Source organism: Haliotis rubra, unplaced genomic scaffold (assembly GCF_003918875.1).
Source record: "Haliotis rubra isolate DU_JTF1 unplaced genomic scaffold, ASM391887v1 Scf235, whole genome shotgun sequence".
Classification (NCBI taxonomy): Eukaryota; Metazoa; Mollusca; class Gastropoda; order Lepetellida; family Haliotidae; genus Haliotis; species Haliotis rubra.
Genome location: NW_025766392.1, coordinates 1353400 through 1377964, shown reverse-complemented (window position 1 = coordinate 1377964; position 24565 = coordinate 1353400). Strand labels below are relative to the sequence as shown.

The 24565-nt window shown below is 41.3% G+C and overlaps 1 protein-coding gene across 1 annotated transcript; it reads right to left on the bottom strand.

Moving 5' to 3' along the window:
* Window positions 1-5060: 5060 nt before the first annotated feature.
* On the bottom strand, window positions 5061-24252 carry LOC124278351. Its single transcript, XM_046714072.1, has 11 exons — window positions 24160-24252; window positions 21501-23202; window positions 16751-16901; window positions 15030-15298; window positions 14230-14322; window positions 12912-13053; window positions 12318-12482; window positions 10204-10399; window positions 9020-9135; window positions 7178-7843; window positions 5061-6559 (listed from the first exon to the last, which is right to left on the bottom strand). Exons 2-10 carry the CDS (start codon window positions 22222-22224, stop codon window positions 7384-7386), a joined length of 2316 nt encoding a protein of 771 aa, XP_046570028.1. The 5' UTR covers window positions 22225-23202; window positions 24160-24252; the 3' UTR covers window positions 5061-6559; window positions 7178-7383.
* Window positions 24253-24565: the final 313 nt, after the last annotated feature.

Genomic DNA, 24565 nt, shown 5'->3' with positions numbered 1-24565 from the left:
GTATGACATCAACTGCCTCTTTACAACATGGTTGTTCGCATGGAGTATACTATGAATATCATATGACATCTTTCATGTGCTAGTTGTAAATGGGTACCCAGTGGGATTAGTGAGTGAGTGAGTTTAGTTTTACGCCGCACTCAGCGATATTCCAGCTATATGGCAGCGGTCTGTAAATAATCGAGTCTGGACCAGACAATTTAGTGATCAACAGCATGAACATCAATCTATTTGGATACGATGACCACCCAATCCCGTTAGTCGCCTCTTTCGACAAGCATGGGTTACTGAAGATCAATTCTCCCGAATCTTCACGGCTAGTAGGATGAGGGGTGACCATTAACCTGCTAGCCCCTTAAAGCTGGAGCGAGCTGAGAGCGAAAATATAGTGTAAAACAATCATATAACAATGATAAGGTTGTGCTTGAACATGCATTTGGGTGTGTATTGGTGTATCATAAACATGTACATTATTATCATCGTTGTTATTACTATTACCTTGTCTTTACTTTGTACACATGGCACATCTTAAACAAATCTGTTTCATACTGACTGACTGAGTTTGGTTGTACGCCGCTTTTAGCATTATTCCAGCAATATCACGGCGGGGGACACCAGAAATGGGCTTCACTCATTGTACCCATGTGGGGATTCGAACCCGGGTCTTCGGCGTGACGAGCCGAACGCTTTAACCACTAGACTACCCCACCGCCCAAATCTGTATCATAAAGACAGTCGGGTTTAACACTGCTTCAAACAGTATTACAGTTATATCACAGCATTTCAGCTGACTATGGGAGAAAAGCAGGAAGTGAGGGTTATCTGTCGTTTTCTGCTTAGGTGAAATCCTTAAGCTGAGGTATGATGCTGACATACCAAGATACATAATCTGGGCAATCCATGACTCACGATCAAAGGTTTCTCGCATTCCGAAAGGATGCAACTCTGAACAGCAGACTGTCTGGACCTTAAATGACTGTCCCCCTACCACGCCCCTTGGGACAGGTCACATGTGTCACTGGCTGGTCTCTGTACACATGTTTATGTTTGCCCAGATGCTTGTTGTTCTACCACACGCTCAGCGATATTCCAGGTATATTACAGTGACCTGTAAATAATACATCAGGGCCAGACAAACAGGTGACAGAACGTCCCACACTTGGTCGTGGTAGGGTGTGGGGCATCTATCCTTACCCAAGACCCTTCGGGGTGGCAAGCAACAGAGCGTCAGGGACCTGTCCCTACCCAGGTTCCCACGGAGTGCCAAGCAGCAGAGTGTCAGGAATTTATCCTTACCCAAGACCCTTCGGGGTGGCAAACAACAGAGCGTCAGGGACCTGTCCCTACCCAGGTTCCCACAGCGTGCCAAGCAGCAGAGCGTCAGGAATCTATCCTTACCCAAGACCCTACGGGGTGGCAAGCAGCAGAGCGTCAGGGACCTGTCCCTACCCAGGTTCCCACGGAGTGCCAAGCAGCAGAGTGTCAGGAATTTATCCTTACCCAAGACCCTTCGGGGTGGCAAACAACAGAGCGTCAGGGACCTGTCCCTACCCAGGTTCCCACAGCGTGCCAAGCAGCAGAGCGTCAGGAATCTATCCTTACCCAAGACCCTACGGGGTGGCAAGCAGCAGAGCGTCAGGGACCTGTCCCTACCCAGGTTCCCACGGAGTGATAAGCAACAGAGTTTTAGGGATCTGTCCTTACCCAAATCCCCAAAAGGTGGCTAGCAATTGAGTGATTACCCAAATCCCACCAAAGTGGCTAGCAATTGAGTGTTGGGGATATGTCCTTCCCGAAGTCTATAAAAGGTGGCTAGGAAATTAGTGTTGGGGACCTAGCTAGGTCCCCACTGGTGATGAGCAATGGAGTAATGGATACGTACCAACCCCATTTACCAAAGGTGACAACCAATATACTACTGGGTACATGCCAATCCAGCTCCCCACAGGTGAAGAGCAACAGACTCCTCGGGAACCTTTCTAATCCAGTCCCCAGCACAGAGCATGATAGTCATGATAATAACAAACAGTAGGATCGTACAGTCATTGACAGGTTTATTATGAATAGGTGTGTTGTATACTCTGGGAGTTACACAACCCCGACCAGTATTGATTCGTGGGTTACAGATGATTCTCATGCTGTCTTTGAAGGAAGTTTTTTTGTTATACATTCAATTTTCACTTTTGCTTTAACTTTCATTTTGAGGTTTCTCTTTGAAACTGAACCTCAAATCAATCCCAAAATTTTATTTTTACATTTATACATTACAAAATGTTGAGAAGTAAGAATGTAATTTGGATTTTCTTGAACATGCTATAATGATGAATGATACTGTCAATTCTCCATGGGTTTGTATACAATATGGTCCTTCGACATCCATGAACACTTGGCACTATTTACTACAAGTGATGGAAGAACACAGTGCATAAAAACCCATGAAGTATTGCAAATATGACGCTGCAAGTATTGACAATAAGTTTGATACTGCAAGTATTGACAATACATGTGATACTGCAAATGTGATTATTCGTATGATACTGCAAGTGTTGATAAGTCGTATGATACTGCCTGTATTGACGTGTAGAATACTGCAAGTATTGACAATAAGTTTGATACTGCAAATATTGACAATAAGTTTAACACTGCAAGTATTGACAATACATGTGATACTGCAATTGTCAACATGCGTATGATACTGCCAGTATTGATAAAGTGTATGATACTGCCTGTGAGTGGGGGTAAATGAGTTGGGTTTTAAGCCGTCTTAGCAATATTCCAGCAATATTCGAGCAATATCAAGGCGGGGAGACACTAGAAATGGGCTCCACACATTGTACCCATGTGGGAATCAAACCCGGGTCTTCTGCGTGACGAGCAACCACTTTAACCACTAGGCTACTCCACCATCCCAGGATACTGCCAGTATTGACGTGTATGATACTGCCAGTATTGACAGTGTGAATGATACTGGCAACATTGCCAAGATACAGATGTCACACATTGTACCCATGTGGGAATCAAACCCGGGTCTTCTGCGTGACGAGCAACCACTTTAACCACTAGGCTACTCCACCATCCCAGGATACTGCCAGTATTGACATGTATGATACTGCCAGTATTGACAGTGTGAATGATACTGGCAACATTGCCAAGATACAGATGTCAGCATGGCTGGAAAAGCACATTTGTCAGCAAACAAAAAGCTGAGCCTGTGGATGACCTGACATTTCTATAATACAAAACGATCAATCTTAGAGATTTTGAAATCAATTAGAAATGACACCAGAAATTCTGACACTAACTCAACAAACATGTATAGATTAATAACAGCAAAACTAACAAACATCACCATCTATAATAAGACACCACCTACAATTTGACATCTGTAGAAACTTTCAAAATCAAGGCCAATTTATATCCACCATCTGTGATCCAAACTCAAGAACATCAGTAGAACATACAAAGTTTCGACAACAAAAGATACATGTGATGTCAGTGACGGACTCTTCACATTGCCAGTGAAACCAAAACAGCTCGAAGAAAAGGGGGAGATTTTATACCCAATGTATAGTACATGCAAGCCACATAACACTCCAGGTACCAAATAGTAACATCAGCGACAGCGATATATAGAGAATCTCACACAAGTGTCTACTGATATCCATTATATCAACACGAGTTGATAAAGTTACAAGTATCTGAGTCTTGCCGAGTATGTTTTCACTTTTATCAACGAGTGTTGATATATTTGATATCAGAAGACACAAGGGTGAGATTCTATTTATCATCAAAAATCACTCTTCATTAGTTTTCAATGCAAAATGTACATTTCTGAACACGGTACTACCATTAGACTTGCAGTGCAGCGATGTCATAGTATTGTAATGTCATCAAGTTCATGATGCCCTAGCATTGTCAGGGCATTGTACAAAATCCTAGGAGATATCGTTTGACCTCACACAAGCAATATCTCCTGTGAAACACAGTTTTGGATGATAAACATCTATTCTGTTGTCAGCAATATTTTACACACATGCTAATAAAGGGACCACAACAAAAAACCTGCTTCGGAATTTCTAGTAATCAAAAGAGCTGGAGCCAGAAAAGATTTGACAGTCACGTCACTGACACACAAGAAAACATCCAGACCTTGATCATTTGTGCAGAGGCTGTCTGAACACAGGACTAATAATTAGATTCAGCTCTCCACATTTGAAACTGAAAACATCAAACCTAAATTCTTCACAACGTTAATTCAGATATACATTCTGACTCTTCAATCTGCTTCCGAAAATCATCTCATGAGTGAGTGAGTTGGGTTTTACGCCGATTTTAGCAATATTCCAGCAATATCATGGCAGAGGACACCAGAAATGGGCTTCACACATTGTACCCATGTGGGGAATCAAACCCGGGCTTACGGTGTGATGAACGAACGCTTTAACCACTAGGCTACCCCACCGCCCCTCATCTCATGAAAATACAGTCAGTATTATTAACAGGCAAGGACTGTTGCACAAAGCAATCGTACAGATGTGACTGTCGTAAGTCCGAGTTGAGATGTGCCAGTTACAATAGTCGTAGAGTTACGATTGCTTCACGACACAAACCCCTTGAACATTGATGTTTAAACATGTAAAATAAATATAAACAAAACAAATATAAATAAGGAAGTGATAAACACAACATAAACAATTTTAAAGTTATTCAAGACAAATTAAGATTGTATGGTAAAGGAGTGAGAGAGTTCAGTTTTACGCCACGTTTTGCAATATTCCAGCAATATCACGGCGGGGGGACACCAGAAATGGGCTTCACACAGTGCACATGTGGCTATGGTAAAGGAGCTGGGATTAACTTTCCCCTGAACAGTATTTCTGTTCTATCTGTATAACATGATAGATTTGTTTGCTTGTTTATCTGTTGTTTAACGCCACACTCAGCAATATTTTCCATCTAACTGGCGACAGTCTGTAGATAATCAATTCTGGACCAGACATTCCAGTGATCAACAGCATGAGCCGCGATCTATGTGATTAGGATATGATGACATGTGTCAACCAAATCAGCAAGCCTGACCACCCAATCCCGTTAGTTGCCTTTTACAACAAGCATGGGATGCTGAAGACCAATTCTAACCTGGATCTTCATGGGTATAACATGATAGGAAAACCTAGAGTGACACAAAGTGTAGACATTGACAACTTTAGTTCAACTCACAAGGCAAAGTATCGTGCTGAGAGGCCAAGAATACAAATCAAAGAGCATCCAGTATGAAAATAACACACAGCAGATCCTCACACAGCTAAGGGACATTACTCTGCCAAGCAAGTTATGTGACCTTCAACCCAATATCTCAAAAGACATTCTATAGCTTTTTTAACCACTCTGTACAAGTGTTACCTAACAATTATTTTATTTCTATTTCAACTTGGCTAATAAGAAGACAGGGACAGTTTTTAGACTGAAAACATCTATCAGAGTAAAGGCAGATTATTATCTTAGTCATTCAGATGTAAACTGAACATCGACGGCATGAGACACAACTGATTCAACTTAAGCCACAACACATCAACACAAATATATGTTCAGCTGAGGGAAACAAAGCTCACAAGTAAGGCCAGACCAATTTTATTTCTTGTTTTACGGAATTTTTGTTGTCAGAAAACCTAAAGGCAGGAGGGGAAAAAAATAAAAATAAAATCACCAGTCAAAGTAATATTCCTTCTAAATACTCAAAGTATTTTACTTTCGGCAGTTTATGAAGTGTATATGGGGGTTGGGGGGAACAATCTAAAAAGAAATATCTTGTAAGTTTACATTTTAGGCACATAAAAACATTAGGATTTTATTTTTTGAGCAGGGAAAATTAATTTATATTTTTTTTCTTATTCTTGAAAAAATACGACAGGCGGATCCGTAAAACAAGAAATAAAATTGGTCTGCCCTAAGTGAAAGATTTCAGACAGAGGAAAAGCAAAGGTTAAATTTTCATCCAGGTGTTTCCCCCAGATTGGTTACATCAGTAAGCATCACAAACAACAAGCCACATATGTACAACACATCATCCCAATACATCTTTTTTTACATTACAATAGGAAATATGTCTACATTGTCCTTTAACACTGAATATACAAGGTAGTTAACCCATCCAATCATTTAACAAACTTGGACCATGTTCAGCAATGTCAATACAAAGTGGTACAAATAATCAGTAATTTACATAATATAATACACACTCACACTGTCTTGTAACAGGAGTTTCTCATTACAAATCCTGCATGTAACAAGAAACAGCATGGATGACAACTTCACCAACATTCTAATACACATACTTGGTCCATGCATGCTTCATAAGCGTCGGCAGCAAAATGTGGCTCAAGGGCTCATGCTTCATCACAGATCTAGAATCTGCACAGATATTTGACTCAAATGTATATAAAGAAGTTGTCTATCATGCACTTTCTTGCTACTGCCTCCATAAAGTGCTAGAATGACAGTCCTTGGTTAAGTACAGTCAATAATCATCACAAGCGAGGCGGATGTGCAGAGATCTAATCTGAAACACATGGAAAAGAATTTTGAGGAAAAGGTTCCTTGGTAATTTGATTATTGAAGTAACATAACTAATAACATCTTATCATTAGATCCATAGTTGAAAACATGTTGATGATGGGTTTGTGTATCCAAAAACATGAATAAAAACAGAGTAACCGCAGAAAGAATGATGGTTTGGGTTTGGAGTACCCCTGGCTACCCCTGGCTACCCCTGCATGTATGGTAGAGGAGGCAGCTCTGGATAGGCCTTAAGTCCAGGTGAACCGCTTGAAATATAAGTGTGTCAACAGGAATATTTGGCATCTGCACAGCGGATCTCATTTGATCTTCAGCTAGGTCATGAGCTTTTGCTATTTAGAATACCTGCTGGCGCGGTGGGGTAGCTTAGTGGTTAAAGTGTTCGCTCATCACGCCAAAGACCCGGGTTCGATTCCCCACATGGTACAATGTGTGGGAACCCCCATGATATTGCTGGAATATTGCTGAGAGCAGCGTCAAACCAAACTCACTCACTCACACACTCACAAGAATATCTGCCCCTTTCCAGTATCTGCAAGATTCAAAGTGTTAAGGCTGTATGTGGAGATGTAACACGATCCACAGTCACGTGATAACTCACCTGTACCGGCCTGGCCTCCATCCGACTTGCTCCCAGGGTTCTCCTCATTCACACTGATATCTGCCAGGGATATGAACGAGGGTAACTTCTCTGGAGAAGGGGAGTCTGGATCATTTGTCTGAACACACATGTCTGATGTGGTCTGAACACAAGCTTCTGCAGTGGTCTTACTGTCATTTGCTTGAACACTTGCATTTGCACCACAGTCACCCGACGCTCGCGTCGCTGCTCGCAACCTCTGTCGGTGTTGTCACAGTCTTCTCTTCTGATCCAGCAACATTTGCCTTTCCATCAGTACTGACTGATGCAGAGGAAGGTGTACACTCACCATCAAGATTGCTGTGTTTGGAAACATTCACAGAATCAATTTCAGACCTGTCTGCAGAATCTGACCTATCTTCCACCACAGGTGCAGCACTGGGTCCAGATTGGGAATCCGTCAACGTACTAGCAGTTGAGGTTAATTCCAGCAAATCATCACATGCCATGGTTGAGGCATCAACAGATGTCTTTTGACTAGAGCCTTCATCACTGTTTGTGCTTCCATCTGTCTTTACTGTCTCTCTGGCAGCTGTATCAGCAGCCGTTGAAGCTGCTGTTTGGTCCGAGGCAGCTGTCACATCCTCAGATTGTCTCTGTTCATCACTCTTTGCTGAACCATTTGGTCTGAAAATAGCATGTTATCCATTAGTTCTGGAGCAACTGATTGAATAATCAGTCAAATGATCAATCGCACTTGTAGCAGCGATTATTGATGAGCTTGCGAGACTAATCGATATTCATAAAACATGAAACATTAATATAAACTTTATAAGGTATGTTTATCCATTGTTATGTTTGTTAAATCAGGACTTTAACAATTGAAGCAGTTTCCTGACTCGTAAAACTGCAATGTAAACAACATTGATCATGGTATTAATCGCACAATGTTACGATTGTGTACCGTTATTGTGAACATGCGTTTTGTGGTGGGGTTCACGATTACAATCGATTATTGATTGTTTACTGAGCTCCAATTATCAATCTGCGTATTATGAGCGATAACCATCACTAACATCCATACAACAATTCTGTACCAGCCAACAGCGGATAACCTGATCACAGACCAAGAAACACTGTCCTGCAAAATCTTCATGTGACAAAATATTTTAAACATTGTCACATAAAAAAATAGAAAAAAACAAGAAGACATGGTCATCAATATCCCCTGCTACAGTGTTCTGTTCCTATTTGGTTCCTGTTTTTTTAACTCCACCACGACATTCATGTCCTGACAACGGACATAGCTCTGTAACAAATTGTAACACGGTTTCTGTTTCTGAACTCTATCAAGGCATTCATGTCCTGCAAACACATATAAAAATTTCGTTTCCCCGATCTGTAACGGTTTCTGAGAAAATCTGTCCCCACCTTGACTGTTGATAAACACTCCATTTAGCATTATTCCAGCTATGTGACAGAGGTCTGTAAACAATCAAGTCTTGATCAGACAATCCAGAGCTTGACATCACATTGACCTACGTAACTGAACAAGGAGCAGATCTGGTGACCAAATCCCCGTTGGTCATCTCTAACGACCAGCATGGGCTGCTGAAGAACGATTCAAACACCAATATTTCAGCTCTACCAACCATGGCCTATAAATAATTGATGATCAATCAGTAAGCCACTAGGTGACATGTCAATATTACAGCAATGTCGCTCAATGAGTCAGATACTGCCTTCCCTGGTAGGCTGAACAAATTCAGGGAACACAAGCCTTACATATCATAACCACAGGGAAAAATACACTCGCATCCTCAGACTGTCAACGGCTTCCTTAACCATGTGGGGCTATGTTACCTGTTCGTCTGTAGTCTCTTGGCGCTTCTCTTATGCAGCATGGGGCACTTCTTGCCTCGTGGACACGACCCTGATTCAGCAAATGTTGGACATCTCAGGGTGTGCTTCTTTGAACACTAGAACAGGCACAAAGTTGTCAAATCATGCAATCTTATTACTTATACCTGATGTTTACACACAGTTTTGTATCACTGTCAAAAGTATGGCTTATGGTTATATGTATATAATTCCCAAACACTGAATTGGAAACCATTATATCTGTCATATTAGTCATTGTATTCTAAACGATTGGATAGATGTTTTTCTCTTTTCGTAAGGGACGAGCTACCAACACAATCGACCATGCAACAAAGTAACTAACATTCACCCACCCACCAACCAGTCAGTGAGTGAGTGAGTGAGTATGGTTTTATGCCGTTATTAGCAATATTCCAGCAATATTCACGGCGAGGGACACCAGAAAATAGGCTTCGCACATTGTACCCATGTGGGGAATCGATCCCGCACCTTTAGTGTGATGAGCAAACACTTGTACCACTAGGCTACCCCACCACCCTACAAAAGTACAAACCACTTGACCATTTTGAATCAATGACTTGTTTGTTTGTTGTTTAACACTGCACTCAGCAATACTCTAGTTATATGGTGTCAGTCTGTAAATAATCAAATCTGGACCAGACAATCCAGTGACCAACATCACGAGCATCGATCTACGCAATTGGGATACGATAACATGTGTCAACCAAGTCAGCGAGCCTGACCACCTGATCCCGTTAGTTGCCTCTTACAGCTGACTGACTGAGTTTGGTTTTACGCCGCTTTTAGCAATATTCCAGCAATATCACGGCGGGGGACACCAGAAATGGGCTTCACTCATTGTACCCATGTGGGGATTTGAACCGGGTCTTCGGCGTGACGCCAACGCTTTAACCACTAGACTACCCCACCGCCCCAGTAGCCTCTTACAACAAGCATGGGTTACAGAATACCAATTCTAACCTGGATCTTCACATGTGTCTCATACTTCAAGACCTAACGTTGAATATAGGATGAGTATAGACTTCTGCAGGGCTGTGATGGTAATAAGCATGCAATGGGATGCTTGTTTAATTAAATATGTGTAAATACATTTGGAGATAGATACTCTGACACATTACTAAGAATCCAATCCTGGCAAATCTCACCTGCTCTCCACGTGGACAGAACCCTCGAACAAAGTCCTGGCACACCTCTGCATCCTTGCTGACCTTGACATGCAGGTAAGGGCAGTCGTCACGGTTACACAAGCCACGTAAGAAGTAGGAGCACACTGGCATCTTATCCCGCGCCACTTTGTGTGAGAAGGGACAGGAGTCCACCTTGCATGTTCCCCTCAAAAACCTGCAACAGTCACTCATGCTGTAGCTTACTTTATCATTACATGATATAACACAGGCAGCCTCCATTACCTAAACACCACTACACTTGGTCCCTGTGTAAAGATATTTTGTTTTTTGTTTTTGTTTTAACGTCACTCTCAGCAATATTCCAGCCACGTGGCAGTGGTCTGTAAGTACTTGAGTCTGGACCAGATAATCCAGTATAGTATGGACAGCATAAGGAAATTCCTCATGGTAGGTAACATTAGAGAAAAACTAAAGATAAAGTTATGAACCCTATAAATTTCTTTTAACTTACTGGTGTGTGTGTGTGTGTGTGTGTGTGTGTGTGTCTCTCTCTCTCTCTCTCTCTCTCTCTCTCACGATCTATATAATAGCAAGTTCAAATTCACAAAAGTCATTAATTGTTTCATTCCCTGTAATCAATCTTTTGTAAACAAAACACACAACTAGTCACACAATTAAGTGAATCCAGTGATCAACAGCATGAGCATCGATCTACACAATTGGGATACGATGATGTGTCAACCAAGTCACCGAGCCTGGCCACTAGATCCCATTAGTTACCTCTTACAACAAACATGGGTACAACACAATGTTCTTCTTAATTTAAAGAAACATCAGATTACAAGGCCACTGAGACGAGTAATTTATTATGTTAAATGGAGGTGCCGGTGATATTTTCTTCATGGTGGAAGAGGGAGAGTGTTTGCCAAGAGGCAACTAGGAATATCTGGGATAAGTGGCATCTACAACTGGTAATTTAATATACAAACTTTGAAATAAGCATTTCCCTGTGCGACTGCATGGTTTTGAGGATTATATATTATATGTTGTTCACTGGTCGTCGGGCTCAGGGAACATAAACAGACATCGAGGGTACATCAACCCATGGGTCCCGAGGGACCAGTGAACAACGTATTTATCTTACCGAACACCTCAATGGTAATTTTGAACTGTTTGAAGCACGGGTATAGGATCATAGTATGGAGTACCAGATGACAAGACGACACTTGTTTAGTATATTTCGTATGTTATGAGACCGAGTGTGGTATTTTATTTATTACCCACGACTTACATGCTTTAAATTGACAAAATAGCACATTTTTGTTATTTTTATGGTTTCAAACTGAAACCAGTTTCATAAAGAGGTTGCGGTAGAATGTTGTTCTGTAGTACACTTTTTGCATGACGTCACACTGTAACATTAAACTACTCCGTAGCACCCCGTTTCTTAGTTTGCAGTTGCTTCACACGGCGGTGGCAACTGTTTGAAACTTTGCGTTTATGTTTTTCGACGCATATAATGTCTCAGGACTCACAATTAAACAGCAATACGGCAACGTTTGCAATGTTTACATTCCCACAATGCTTATAAGTTGTAGAATGAATGAATTCACATGTTTGATATGAATGAAAAAGTAGTTCCGTCACAACGTGACCTAATGGAGAGGTCATCGGTTATCCAATCAAATCGTTAGAATCTCAGGTCAAGTCGTTACGACACTCGTGTGACGTACAAGATTAGTATGCAACTACCCATACGTTGATCACGTGGGTAATAAATAGAAAATGTGACTCGCTTGTAAGCGGGGTACACTGAAAATAATAGAAGAACGCTTAGCCAATCAGAAAACGACATTTATGTGTGAGGCAAGATAATATCATTTCTGTTTATCATAACCACAACTCAAAATCTGTAAACAGTCTATCCCAAACTAAAACAAATTATAATTAATTGATTTTTAATTGGTCATATGCATGTCAATGGCTGCAGCAAAGGCAATATCTACTACAAATAATTGTTTCAGGACAAATTTATACAAATATTTCACTTAATTGTATCAGCGAAATTTGGTTCAAGATATCGTCATGGATCTTTCATAATCATATTAGTTGACATGTTGTGTCACTCTTACCGTGTACAGACAGCAACTTTGTTTGGATCATGCTTGTAAGGACATCTTGTACCCAGCCTGCACCGACCAAACTTGTTGTAGAAGACGCAGTAGCCATTCACAGACTTGGTGTTGTCCTTATGCAGGCTGTTTGTCGCAGCTATGATGACTCGACTCTTCACACGACTAAAGTACAAACAGTAACACACAGATAAGCACTGAAAGCTCAAACCTGTACCTGGGCATTATGACAAACAAATCTCCCCAAGGGTAGACATGACAAGTGAGCTAATTTAAAAAATTACAAAAAGCTGTTTCTCTCAAACATCCTGAAACCAACTAATATGACATATACTACAGAAAAGAAGTTAAACAACACCAGATTTTTCCTTATGACTAAAGTTTGCCTGTCAGTTTAACTATAGCAGTATGACAGTTTATGTTATGTGAACTACCAGTCTGAAATGACCTGAATGTTCATGGCACTTCCCTTGCTCCCCACATACTGGTAATAATCAAATTATCATTTTCAGGAATAATGATACACACCACATGTATCCATAGTAACATATGTTCAGTACTGAAGCATTCAAGCATTTCCCAAGACCACATTACCTAGCAACAGCTCTGGTTCGGACAGTCGTAGATCGTACGAGTGTCCCCGGTTTCGTCTGTATGAATGTAACACCGCCGATGTCCACACGCTTGATCTCTGCTCTGTGCTGCTTCCTACCTACAGACTTGGTCGGAGACTGGGCTGTAAGGGATACATGGGCTTGAGAGTTTGGTTGGTTTTCTCAGATAGCAGTATTTCCTGCCTTGATTTCAAATCATGGGTGACATAATGACTCTCAAATATTTAACAAGATCCCATGCTGTTACCAAACCTTACCATCTGATCCAATTTAGTCATCTCTCATGAACAGCAATTTATGTTCATCAGGGCTGGTTCCTGTTCATCAGAGCTCTCTCTTGTCATCAGAAGTAGTTCTTGTTCATCAGCGCTAGTTTCTGTTGTTCAGAGCTAACTTTTTTTATCAGAGTAAGTTTCTGTCATCTGGGCAAGTTTCTGTTGTTCAGAGCTAGCTTTTTTTATCAGAGTAAGTTTCTGTCATCTGGGCTAGTTTCTGTTGTTCAGAGCTAGCTTTTTTTATCAGAGTAAGTTTCTGTCATCAGCTAGTTTCTGTTGTTCAGAGCTAGCTTTTTTCATCAGAGTAAGTTTCTGTTAAGGGCTTTTCTGTTGTTCAGAGCTGGGCTAGTTTCTGTCATCTGGGCTATCTGTTCATCAGGGTTAGTTCCAGTTCATCTTGTTTAATTCATCTTCGCGAGGAACAATGGTATTCGTCTTGGCTATATCATATTCAAATGGGCTAGTCCATGCTCATTCAGTTTACCAGACCAGGCCCCGATTTCTCGAAACAAACTTAAGTCTGAGTTTTGACTTAAGTTAGAGTTTTTACTCAAATGTGAGAAAATGCATTTCCTAGAATAAACTGAAATTGATATTAAACTCAAACATAGTAGACAATTTGAGTTTGGTGGATAGATTACTTAAGTTGTTTAGGCTTTTTTTATTTAAAAATGCAGTTGAGTTAAAACTTCAGCTGTTTCAAATTGTCAAACTCAGTTTGAAATTTGAGTAAAAACTTAAGTTTGTTTCGAGAAATCGGGGCCTGGACTTGAACATGTCCATTCAGAACAAGGATCATGTTCATTATGACTAGCTAATAACCATTAGCATTAGATCCTGTTCATCTGATTACTACCCACTGAGGCCAATGAACCTTTCATGTTTATGTCAACATGAGCAACACAACAGTTTCATCAGATTCAAAGAGTTTAAGATAAAACAAGAAACCATATATACAAAAATACATTAACAGCCCATTCAGACGAATAATCAAGGGTGTTGAGTGAAGGCAAAGGTACTCACTCTGGTCAATACGCTGGAGACTGCGTCCTGAGGAATCCATACGGAACTTGACTCCTCTCACCGAGATGGTCTTCATGGCAGCTGCATTCAGCTCTGTAGCAGAGTGTACCAGAATATACAGGACCTGCTCGTCACACAATAATGACAGGGGGGTGGTAGGGTAGTCTAGTGGATAAAGCGTTAACTCGTCAAGCCGAAGACCAAGGTTCGATTCCCCACATGGGTACAATGTGTGAACCCATTTATGGGGGCCCCGCCGTGATATTGCTGGAATATTGCTAGAAGTGGCGTAAAACTAAACTCACTCACTCAGTAAAAACAACTGACCTTCAGTGTGTACATTCTCAGTGGCATATAAATCAAGTCCATAGAGATAAGGTATTTGTATTTACCACACTACTTTGAAAATGTTACTGTAGACATGGTAGACATGTTTGGAAATACCTCCCCACCTTACATGTCTCTTAAATGAGTGAGTTGTGTTTAATGCTCCTTTGAGCAATATTCCAGTCATATCATGGTGTTTCAGCTTGAAATTGGAGGAAAGTCAGATATGATGAAGAACTCATATGTTTATCACTTTGGTGAAACACATTGCCATGGGTATGGTGCAGACAGACCAAGAAACATGAACCTATGATGGGTAAACCGGGATTCGAACCCAGAACAGGTTCCTGGCATGCACAGAGACTCTTTACCTATGCAATCCAGGTGCACGAATCTTCTCTTCATAATACATGAGTCCCATGGTGACCCTCTACTACCATGCCACTACTGTCAATCTCAAAACACATACTCACGTTTGACAACAACTGATCTCGTCTTGCCAGTGAGGGGTTGGGCTCTTGTTCCCACCCCTGCTGCTGGTGCCTTCTGTGGGGGTACTGCTTTGGTCAGAGTGGTACTGGAGGACTTGTATAGTATGCCATTGATGAGGACATGTCTGGAGGACCTCGGCCTGGGGCTGTCTTCAATGGCCAGCCTTGGGCTGTCTTCAATGGCCAGCCTTGGGCTATCTTTAATGGCAAGTCTTCCCACAGTGGCTTTTTGACGCCGATCAAATTTCAGTCTGGAGAAGAGAGATCTTTTAATATTTACCAAACATATAACAAGCACCACTTGACAAGTTGACAATTGACATTATCATGTTATTGAGAAAGTGGGTTGGGTTTTACGCCATTTTTAACAATTTTGCAGCAAAATTGTGACAAGGGATACCAGAAATTGGCTTCACGCATGGGGGGAATCTAACATGGGTCTTCATGTTGATGAGCAAACACTTTAACTTCTAGGTTACACCATACCCACTCACATGTTATAAGGTTGCTAATGTAGTTATAGCATGATCAGAAAGAAGGTGTTGATATGACTATAGTCCGTTTGGCTCAAAAGCGGACCGATGAATTGCAATCTAACTCGAAAACTAATAAACATAAAATACTCAATGAAACGCTGATCATAATCAAAACATCAGACCAACTCTGTGATTTGTGTGCAGAATTTATGTCAAAAAATTTAAAAAGTTGTTTAACAAACTATCATTAAAATATTGACACAGTTCACTATTTTGCACAAGGGAGGAGTGCAGAGAAAGGGACAGCCAGGTGTTAGAGAAGCATGTGCACAAGTGCCGACAAAGTTAATGATTCATTAACCTGTGCTGTGCCATCTCCATCCTTTCTCGCACATCTGGCTGTCCCTGTCTCTGCACTCCTCCCTTGTGCAAAATAGTGAACTGTGCCAATATTTTAATGATAGTTTGTTAAACAACTTTTTTAATTTTAGGACATAAATTCTGCACACAAATCACAGAGATGGTCTGATGTTTTGATTATGATCAGCGTTTCATTGAGTATTATATGTTTATTAGTTTTCGAGTAAAATTGCAATTCATCGGTCTGCTTTTGATCCAAACGCACTATAGGATCTGAGAAGTTTCAGGACAATAACAGAAACTCTGATACTTGTGAACTCTTTTCTATCTAGAGTGACTGACATATTAACGTCTTGAAAAGGAAGGATGTCAGGAGTTGGAATTGTAGAATTTAGTACTACTTCATTTTCTTTGCTGTCCAAAACACAAACCCTTATCATAAAACAGCAAAGACTAACCAGCCCAAATAGTTTGTTTGTTTGTTGTTTAACTCAGCAATATTCCAGCTATATGGCGGTGGTCAGTAAATAATCAAGTCTGGATGAGACAATCCTGTGATCAACACCATGAGCATCAATCTTCTCAATTGAGATACGATGACACGTGACAACCAAGTCAGCGAGCCTGACCACCCAATCCTGTTAGTCGCCTTTTACGACAAGCATGGGTTCAGCCCAAACAGTGATAACATATATCATGAGCTATCACCTGAAAACCTGCAATACTACTAAAGTATACTACAGTATACTTAACATCAGATGGGGTGAACTAAGTCAGGCAGAGAGGAACATGCCATTCCTTGACATGCTCCATATGATAAATCTCACTATCACCATGATCACCAGTCTACAATGGTGATTAGCTTACCGAGACACACGATGCTTGTTGGATCTCCTCAGAAGATGTAACCTCTTCTGCAAAAGGTTTTTCATGGTCAAACGAGATTTCTGTTTCCATGACAACCACTGGTGCTTTTTCCAGACCCGAGATGTTGATTGTGGATACCTGCCTGTGTAACCTGCAGTGACAAAGGTCAGCGTGTTGAAGACAAACCATATGCACGATAAGTAAAGTACCATAAACTCGAATGAAAATGCTCAATGTGTCTTGGTATATTATTACTCAAAGCATTTTCAAAGAGTGTGTATAACTTTCATAGTCATGCAAAGATTTTCTCTTAATTGTTGTTAATCACTGGGTGTTTGATACTATGTTTAACATGATTTGATGTAACAGTGAAACCTTGATTATCATGTTTATATCTACAATTAAGTAAACAGAAATGAATACAGTAAACATTGGGTATAAGAAATTCATAGGGACCACTAATTTTAGTTAGTTGCAACCATAGTGCATTATTATGGATTTTGACTGAAGAAGTACAGCAAATGGCCAGAACAAAACAAACCGAATTCCTCATATCTGTAAGTTCATTATAAGCATTTTCATTACATAATATTTTACTATACATATAAACATACGTAGACTGTTTTGTTCTGCTCTCCGAAGATAGTGGGAATGAGCAATAAACTTTTGTATTTTGTTTGTTGTGTAACGCTGCACTCAGCAATATTCCAGTCATATGGTGGTGGTCTCTAAATAATTGAGTCTGGACCAGCAATCAAGTGATCAACATCATGAGCATTGATCTACGCAATTGGGATACAATAACATGTGTTGACCAAGTCAGCGAGCCTGACCACCTGATCCCGAGGGTAGCCTCTTACAACAAGCATAGGTTGCTGAAGATCAATTCTAACCCGGTGCAGAAGGCCATTTCTTCCCCGGTCTAAACTTTCCCCAGGGAGAATCTGGCCTAGGCCAAACTTTCCCCGGGGAGGTTTTGTCCTAGGTTATTCTTACCCCAGGGAAAGTTTGGGCTAGACTAAAGTTTTCCCCCTGTTTAAACTAGGATATTTTGTTCTGTTTTCTATGAAAAGTGAGATTCTGGCCTAGCTAGGCCACTTCTTCCCCACCCTTGTTCTTATATCAAAAGGGGGTGATTCTGGCCTAGCTAGGCTACTTCTTCCCTACCCTTGTTCTTATATCAAAAGGGGGTGATTCTGGCCTAACTAGGCCACTTCTTCCCCACCCTAATTCTTATATCAAAAGGGGTGATTCTGGCCTAGCTAGGCTACTTCTTCCCTACCCTTGCTCTTATATCAAAAGGGGGTGATTCTGGCCTAGCTAGTCTACTTCTTCCCCACCCTTGTTCTTGTATCAAAAGGGGGTGATTCTGGCCTAGCTAGGCTACTTCTTCCCTACCCTTGCTCTTATATCAAAAAGGGGGTGATTCTGATCTAGCTAGGCTACTTCTTCCCTACCCTTGCTCTTATATCAAAAGGGGGGTGATTCTGATCTAGCTAGGCTACTTCTTCCCCACCCTTGTTCTTATATCAAAAAGGGGGTGATTCTGATCTAGCTAGTCTACTTCTTCCCCACGCTTGTTGTTGTATCAAAAGGGGGTGATTCTGATCTAGCTAGGCTACTTCTTCCCTACCCTTGCTCTTATATCAAAAAGGGGGTGATTCTGATCTAGCTAGGCTACTTCTTCCCCACCCTTGTTCTTATATCAAAAGGGTGATTCTGATCTAGCTAGGCTACTTCTTCCCCACCCTTGTTCTTATATCAAAAGGGTGATTCTGGCCTAGCTAGGCTACTTCTTCCCCACCCTTGTTCTTATATCAAAAGGGGGTGATTCTGATCTAGCTAGGCCACTTCTTCCCCACCCTAATTCTTATATCAAAAGGGGTGATTCTGGCCTAGCTAGGCTACTTCTTCCCTACCCTTGCTCTTATATCAAAAGGGTGATTCTGATCTAACTAGGCTACTTCTTCCCACCCTTGTTCTTATATCAAAGGGGGTGATTCTGGCCTAGCTAGGCTACTTCTTCCCCACCCTTGTTCTTATCGTCAAAGGGGTGATTCTGGCCTAGCTAGGCTACTTCTTCCCCACCCTTGTTCTTATATCAAGGTGATTCTGATCTAGCTAGGCTACTTCTTCCCCACCCTAATTCTTATATCAAAAGGGGGTGATTCTGATCTAGCTAGGCTACTTCTTCCCCACCCTTGTTGTTGTATCAAAAGGGGGTGATTCTGGCCTAACTAGGCCACTTCTTCCCCACCCTAATTCTTATATCAAAAGGGGTGATTCTGGCCTAGCTAGGCTACTTCTTCCCTACCCATGCTCTTATATCAAAAAGGGGGTGATTCTGATCTAGCTAGGCTACTTCTTCCCCACCCTTGTTGTTTATATCAAAGGGGTGATTCTGGCCTAGCTAGGCTACTTTTTCCCACCCTTGTTCTTATATCAAAGGGGTGATTCTGGCCTAGCTAGGCTACTTCTTCCCTACCCATTGCTCTATCATCAAAAGGTGATTCTGATCTAGCTAGGCTACTTCTTCCCACCCCTGTTGTTGTATCAAAGGGGTGATTCTGGCCTAACTAGGCTACTTCTTCCCCACCCTTGTTCTTTTATATCAAAGGGGTGATTCTGGCCTAGCTAGGCTACTTCTTCCCTACCCATGCTCTTATATCAAAAGGGGGTGATTCTGGCCTAACCAGGCCACTTCTTCCCCACCCTTGTTCTTATATCAAAAGGGGTGATTCTGGCCTAGCTAGGCTACTTCTTCCCTACCCTTGTTCTTATATCAAAAGGGGGTAATTCTGGCCTAACTAGGCCACTTCTTCCCCACCCTAATTCTTATATCAAAAGGGGTGATTCTGGCCTAGCTAGGCTACTTCTTCCCCACCCTTGCTCTTATATCAAAAGGGGGTGATTCTGGCCTAGCTAGGCCACTTCTTCCCCACCCTTGTTCTTATATCAAAAGGGGTGATTCTGGCCTAGCTAGGCTACTTCTTCCCTACCCTTGTTCTTATATCAAAAAGGGGTAATTCTGGCCTAGCTAGGCCACTTCTTCCCCACCCTATTGCTCTTATATCAAAAGGGGTGATTCTGGCCTAGCTAGGCTACTTCTTCCCCTACCCTTGCTCTTATATCAACAGGGGTGATTCTGGCCTAGCTAGTCTACTTCTTCCCCACCCTTGCTCTTATTTCAAAAGGGGGTGATTCTGGCGTAGCCAGGCTACTTCTTAACCCACCCTTGCTCTTATAAACCGACAGTAGGTTTGACTTATATTTTGGTACACATTTTTGCTAAATAGTCCATTTTTGCCTTGGACTTGGGTGTAGTGATTTGAATGCATACATGTTTGAACAGCATATATCTCTAAATCCATCCTGCTCCTGCCGCCATTCCTATGAAGACACATTGCATTAGTTCTTCATCTGTCCACCATAAGATGTAAACATTCAATCGCACATTTGATGGGTAAATAAGATGTAATATACACAGGTTGCTTGCTCTCTTATCATGCTGTTTCTTATCTAATATTTGTTGTATTTAAGTATAAATGTAATGGAACATTATTCACATAGGCTTGTTTACTAATCCATAATCACTTTGGGTGAATGAAATATGATTCAGATATCCATGGGCCAAGTATACCCCTTATCAAACCTTGTCTTTTGAATATGGCAATATAGTGGAATGATACTTTGATAGATGATACAGCATTTGATACAGATATTGTGTTGGGTTGTTATTGTTGTGTTGATGTTCACATCTGCTCCAAACTGTTAAGTTGATGTCACCGACATGCATGCCATATTTAAAGCCATGAGTGAGGGAACAAAATTTTGAATGGATATGGACATCCAAGTAAAAACTGGGTATTTAGTTAAAGTTTTGAATATAGTAATGATTTTGACATGAGCCAATTTTGAGTAAGTGGGGATAAGTAAATTATCGAAATATAAACATATGTAAATGATAATATAAAACAATAGTAATGATATAATATCTTTGCTTTTATGCTTGCTTTTGTTTTTACTCTCACCTTATAGAAGGGTATTGAAACAAAATGGGAACCATGTACATGTTATATATGAACATGAAATGACTTGTAAATAATGTTAATGGAACTTGACATCAACATGAATATCTTATCAATGTGTTCACGTGAATAGCTATGTCTTTTTTTCGTTTCTGACTTTTTCAAGACGAAACAAGAAAACAAGGTTGTGGAAGAAATAGCCTAGCTAGGCCAGAATCTCCCCCTTTTGATATAAGAACAAGGATGGGAAACAAGTAGCCTTTAAAGTTGATTCGAGGGTGGGGAAAGTTTGGCCTAGGAAGATTAAGCCTAGGGGGAGAACATTTGGCCTAGGCTAAAGTTTCCCCGGGGAAAGTCGAAAGTTTGGCCTGTTACACCGGATCTTCAGGGGTGTGAGCAATAAGCAATCCGTGAAGTTACTATTTCTGATTAATTTACTAACAGGAACTGACTTCAATATGTTTTTGCACTTACGGAGATCTCAACATAAAAACCAGTCAGAAAATTTATCCACTACACAGTGTGCTCACTGTTTGTTTATGTTAATCCTCCATTAAAGCTGATAAATGCAAAACATACTGAAGTCAACCCTGAAGTAACTTTTTGATATCAACTGACACAGAATTATTTTACTGATTCAAAGGGCATTCAGACTTCACTAATGTGGATACTGTTCTTATTCTGAGAGTGAGAAGTTTAGATATGCCACTGAAAGTACCTACCTCCGACATGCTGGTACGATGAAGCTGCCTGTGCACTCCACGGTGCTGCCCTCTGTTGATAGGCCTGCCATACTCTCGGGACTCCTCTCCACATGTAGCGTCTGGGGTACCTGTGCATGGTGGGTGGGAGGGCATATCGAGACATGTACCGGGGTACATAGCTGGGTCTGTATCGAGTAGGCTGTATCATGTACTTACTGTTGAAGTAGTTCATCTGTATGCTTCTGTTACCATACATGTCTGACTTTTCTATCTTGTACTTGCTGACGATAGTGTGTGCAGTACCGATACCTGGCACTGTTTTCTGCAGCTTGTACTTACTCATCATCACTTGAGACGTACCTGACTGCTGTACACTGTGAGTCTGGGCAGCTTGAACTGATTGCTGGATGTTATTAGCCATCACCTGCGACTGAAACCTGGTGTTGATGACTGATGGGGACATATGTCTATGTAAAGGTTTCACTATACCAGAACCTGTCAGAGCTGCTGTGTGCTGAGAAACCTGACGAGCAGCATGGAATTTGTTCCAAACGGGTGCTGCAGTAATGGGCCTCCCAACCACCTGTGGGCTTGACATGTTCCTCACAAACTGGACAGGCTGACCAGCTCCATATCTTGACCACACTTTGTTTGTCTGGGCCAGTGGGTGACCTATCGCAGAGGAGGCATGCACTGCTGAAATTCCAGAAGCTGGATTCATCATTGCTGACTGCATCCTCATTGCAACTCCCCCCAGGAGTAGCAATGGACTGAATGGCAACCTGAGACTGGAAAGCAGCAGGCTGCTGCTGCTGCTGCTGTGGAGGCTGAGTGTTCTGAGGGGTATTCAGAAGCTGATTTTGCAGTGCTTGGATTTTCGTTTGTGTCTTTTGTAATTCCTCCATTAATACTGCCATCTGCTGCATTTTAGGTTCTTCATTAGAACTGGAGGCTGATGTAGAATTCCCAGGCCTTGACGGAACCAGGGCAGATCTAAGGTAATCTGGCGTGAGCACATCCTGCGAGGTGGTGTTCGTCTGTAAAGACTGCATTCGTGAGGCAGCAGATACATGATGTCCAGGTAGCATTCCAGTGTGTGCTGCTTGTGATGCCTCAACACATATATCTGCATTGTGGCGAGACATCTGCATATAATTAGCACCAATCTTTGCATCTTGTGGAACTCCTCGTCTTTGTAACACGTCCTGCTGAAGCATCCGAGCATGTGATAGTAGTTGTTGCTGTTGTTGTTGTTGTTGTTGTTGTTGTTGCTGCTGCCGAACAATAGGCGATCCTATAACACTCCTGATATTATTGGAACTCACAGCTATATTTTGATTGCTTGGTTGGTTTAAGTTTGGCTGATAAACTGTCCTGGAAATGTTCATTTGTGTTGGTCTGTTAAAGACAGAAGTTCCAGCAGCTCTGTGGGCCTGGTGAGAGACAACAGGAGCTGAGTTGGCAAGTGGGAACTGACGATTACCTGCTCCCATCATCACACGAGATGGTGCTGCAACAGCAGGTGTGCGGTTGGAAACACCATATGGAAAACTTGTAGGAAATCTTGGCTGATTATATGTGGGCCTTCCAATATTGAAAGAGTTGTTCCATTGTGGCCTCATCTGGCCTCTGACCTGCCCATAGCTCGGTGAGGTTTGAGATGGATGTCTCATGCTATGAACGGCTGGTTGTCCTGGAGCCCGAGCAGAATTTATCAGATCTGTTAGAAGCAAAAATAATTATTACCAGTTAATATTTCTTACAGTGATATTTCCCATATGTTCTGATGTAAGTTAATCATGTTTTATAGGAACACTTCAGATTACTTAAATTCTCCAAAAAAAAGCCCCTGATCTTGTATGCTTAAGCTCAAATTCAATTTCAGATGAAAACTATGTACACCTTACCAGTAACAAAACATACTGATCATGCTGACGTCAACACAGTTACAAATGTTTTCACTCAGAATGTTCACTAACAGAATAATCGTAATCCTAGTTCTTTTATTAATTTGGTAATATTATACCAAGAAGCCAAAGACATTTTAACTGTAAAACTGGTCCCAGTTTGCATACATTTGAGCTAAGACCTGCACAGCATTGTAGTTTTAAAACCACCCCTGCTGCTTTCCACTACCTGTTCAAAATCGAATGTGTCCCAGTACTCGCACTGTAAAACGGTTTGACACTTTCACTTTGAACAGATTATCAGTGATAAAAATGGAGACATGTTATGGCTTTTTCACAACATTTTCAACTATCCTGTAACAATTCATTATAAGTTCCTTGTCTTTCTGTAACATGTTGGAGAAGGGCGGGCGGGGCGTATCTCCATCATGTGTACATGCAATAATAAAGAGTCGACCTAAGACAAGCTGTCTTTATAGTTATTCCAAACTTAAATTGGATCTGCGTTTCACAAGACAAAATCAACTCATATTTCCGTAACTCTGAACATCGACCGATGTGAGGGCGTCAGTAATAATGAGCGTTCTTGACTACGGAATGCGCAGCTAATCAAGACATCACGCTAAACAATGACATTGAGGGCTGTGATCAATTATGAACACCTGCACCACAATGTGACCATGATTCACTCGTTGCAGTATTACGGCACCTGCTTGTCTTGCAATAGTGTCTCTACAACCAGTAATAGTAAATAAATATAATGTACTAACTTGTTAAAAATGCAATTTGTTGACGCAATTTGTCTGCTTCGGAGGGAGCAGCGGCCATTTTGACATATTTTCCCTTACATCAATCACAAATGCTGATAACCCCGAAATTATCACACTGTATAGTGTAAATCATAATGCAATATATGAAACATTTCTGCAATAATGAGAAATATTAAATGTCGCATAGTGTAACTCACATACACTTTAAAACAACTGACATATTATATTGTATACAGTAAGCGATCTTGAGTAATTCCCAAGGGGATATACCCGAACCGGCCCCAAGCCGAACCGGCCCCTGGATATTTAACCCAAACCGGCCCCTGGATATTTAACCCAAACCGTCCCCGCACCCGAACCGGCCCCTGGGTTAATTAACGATAATCAGACAGACAATTAATCAGAC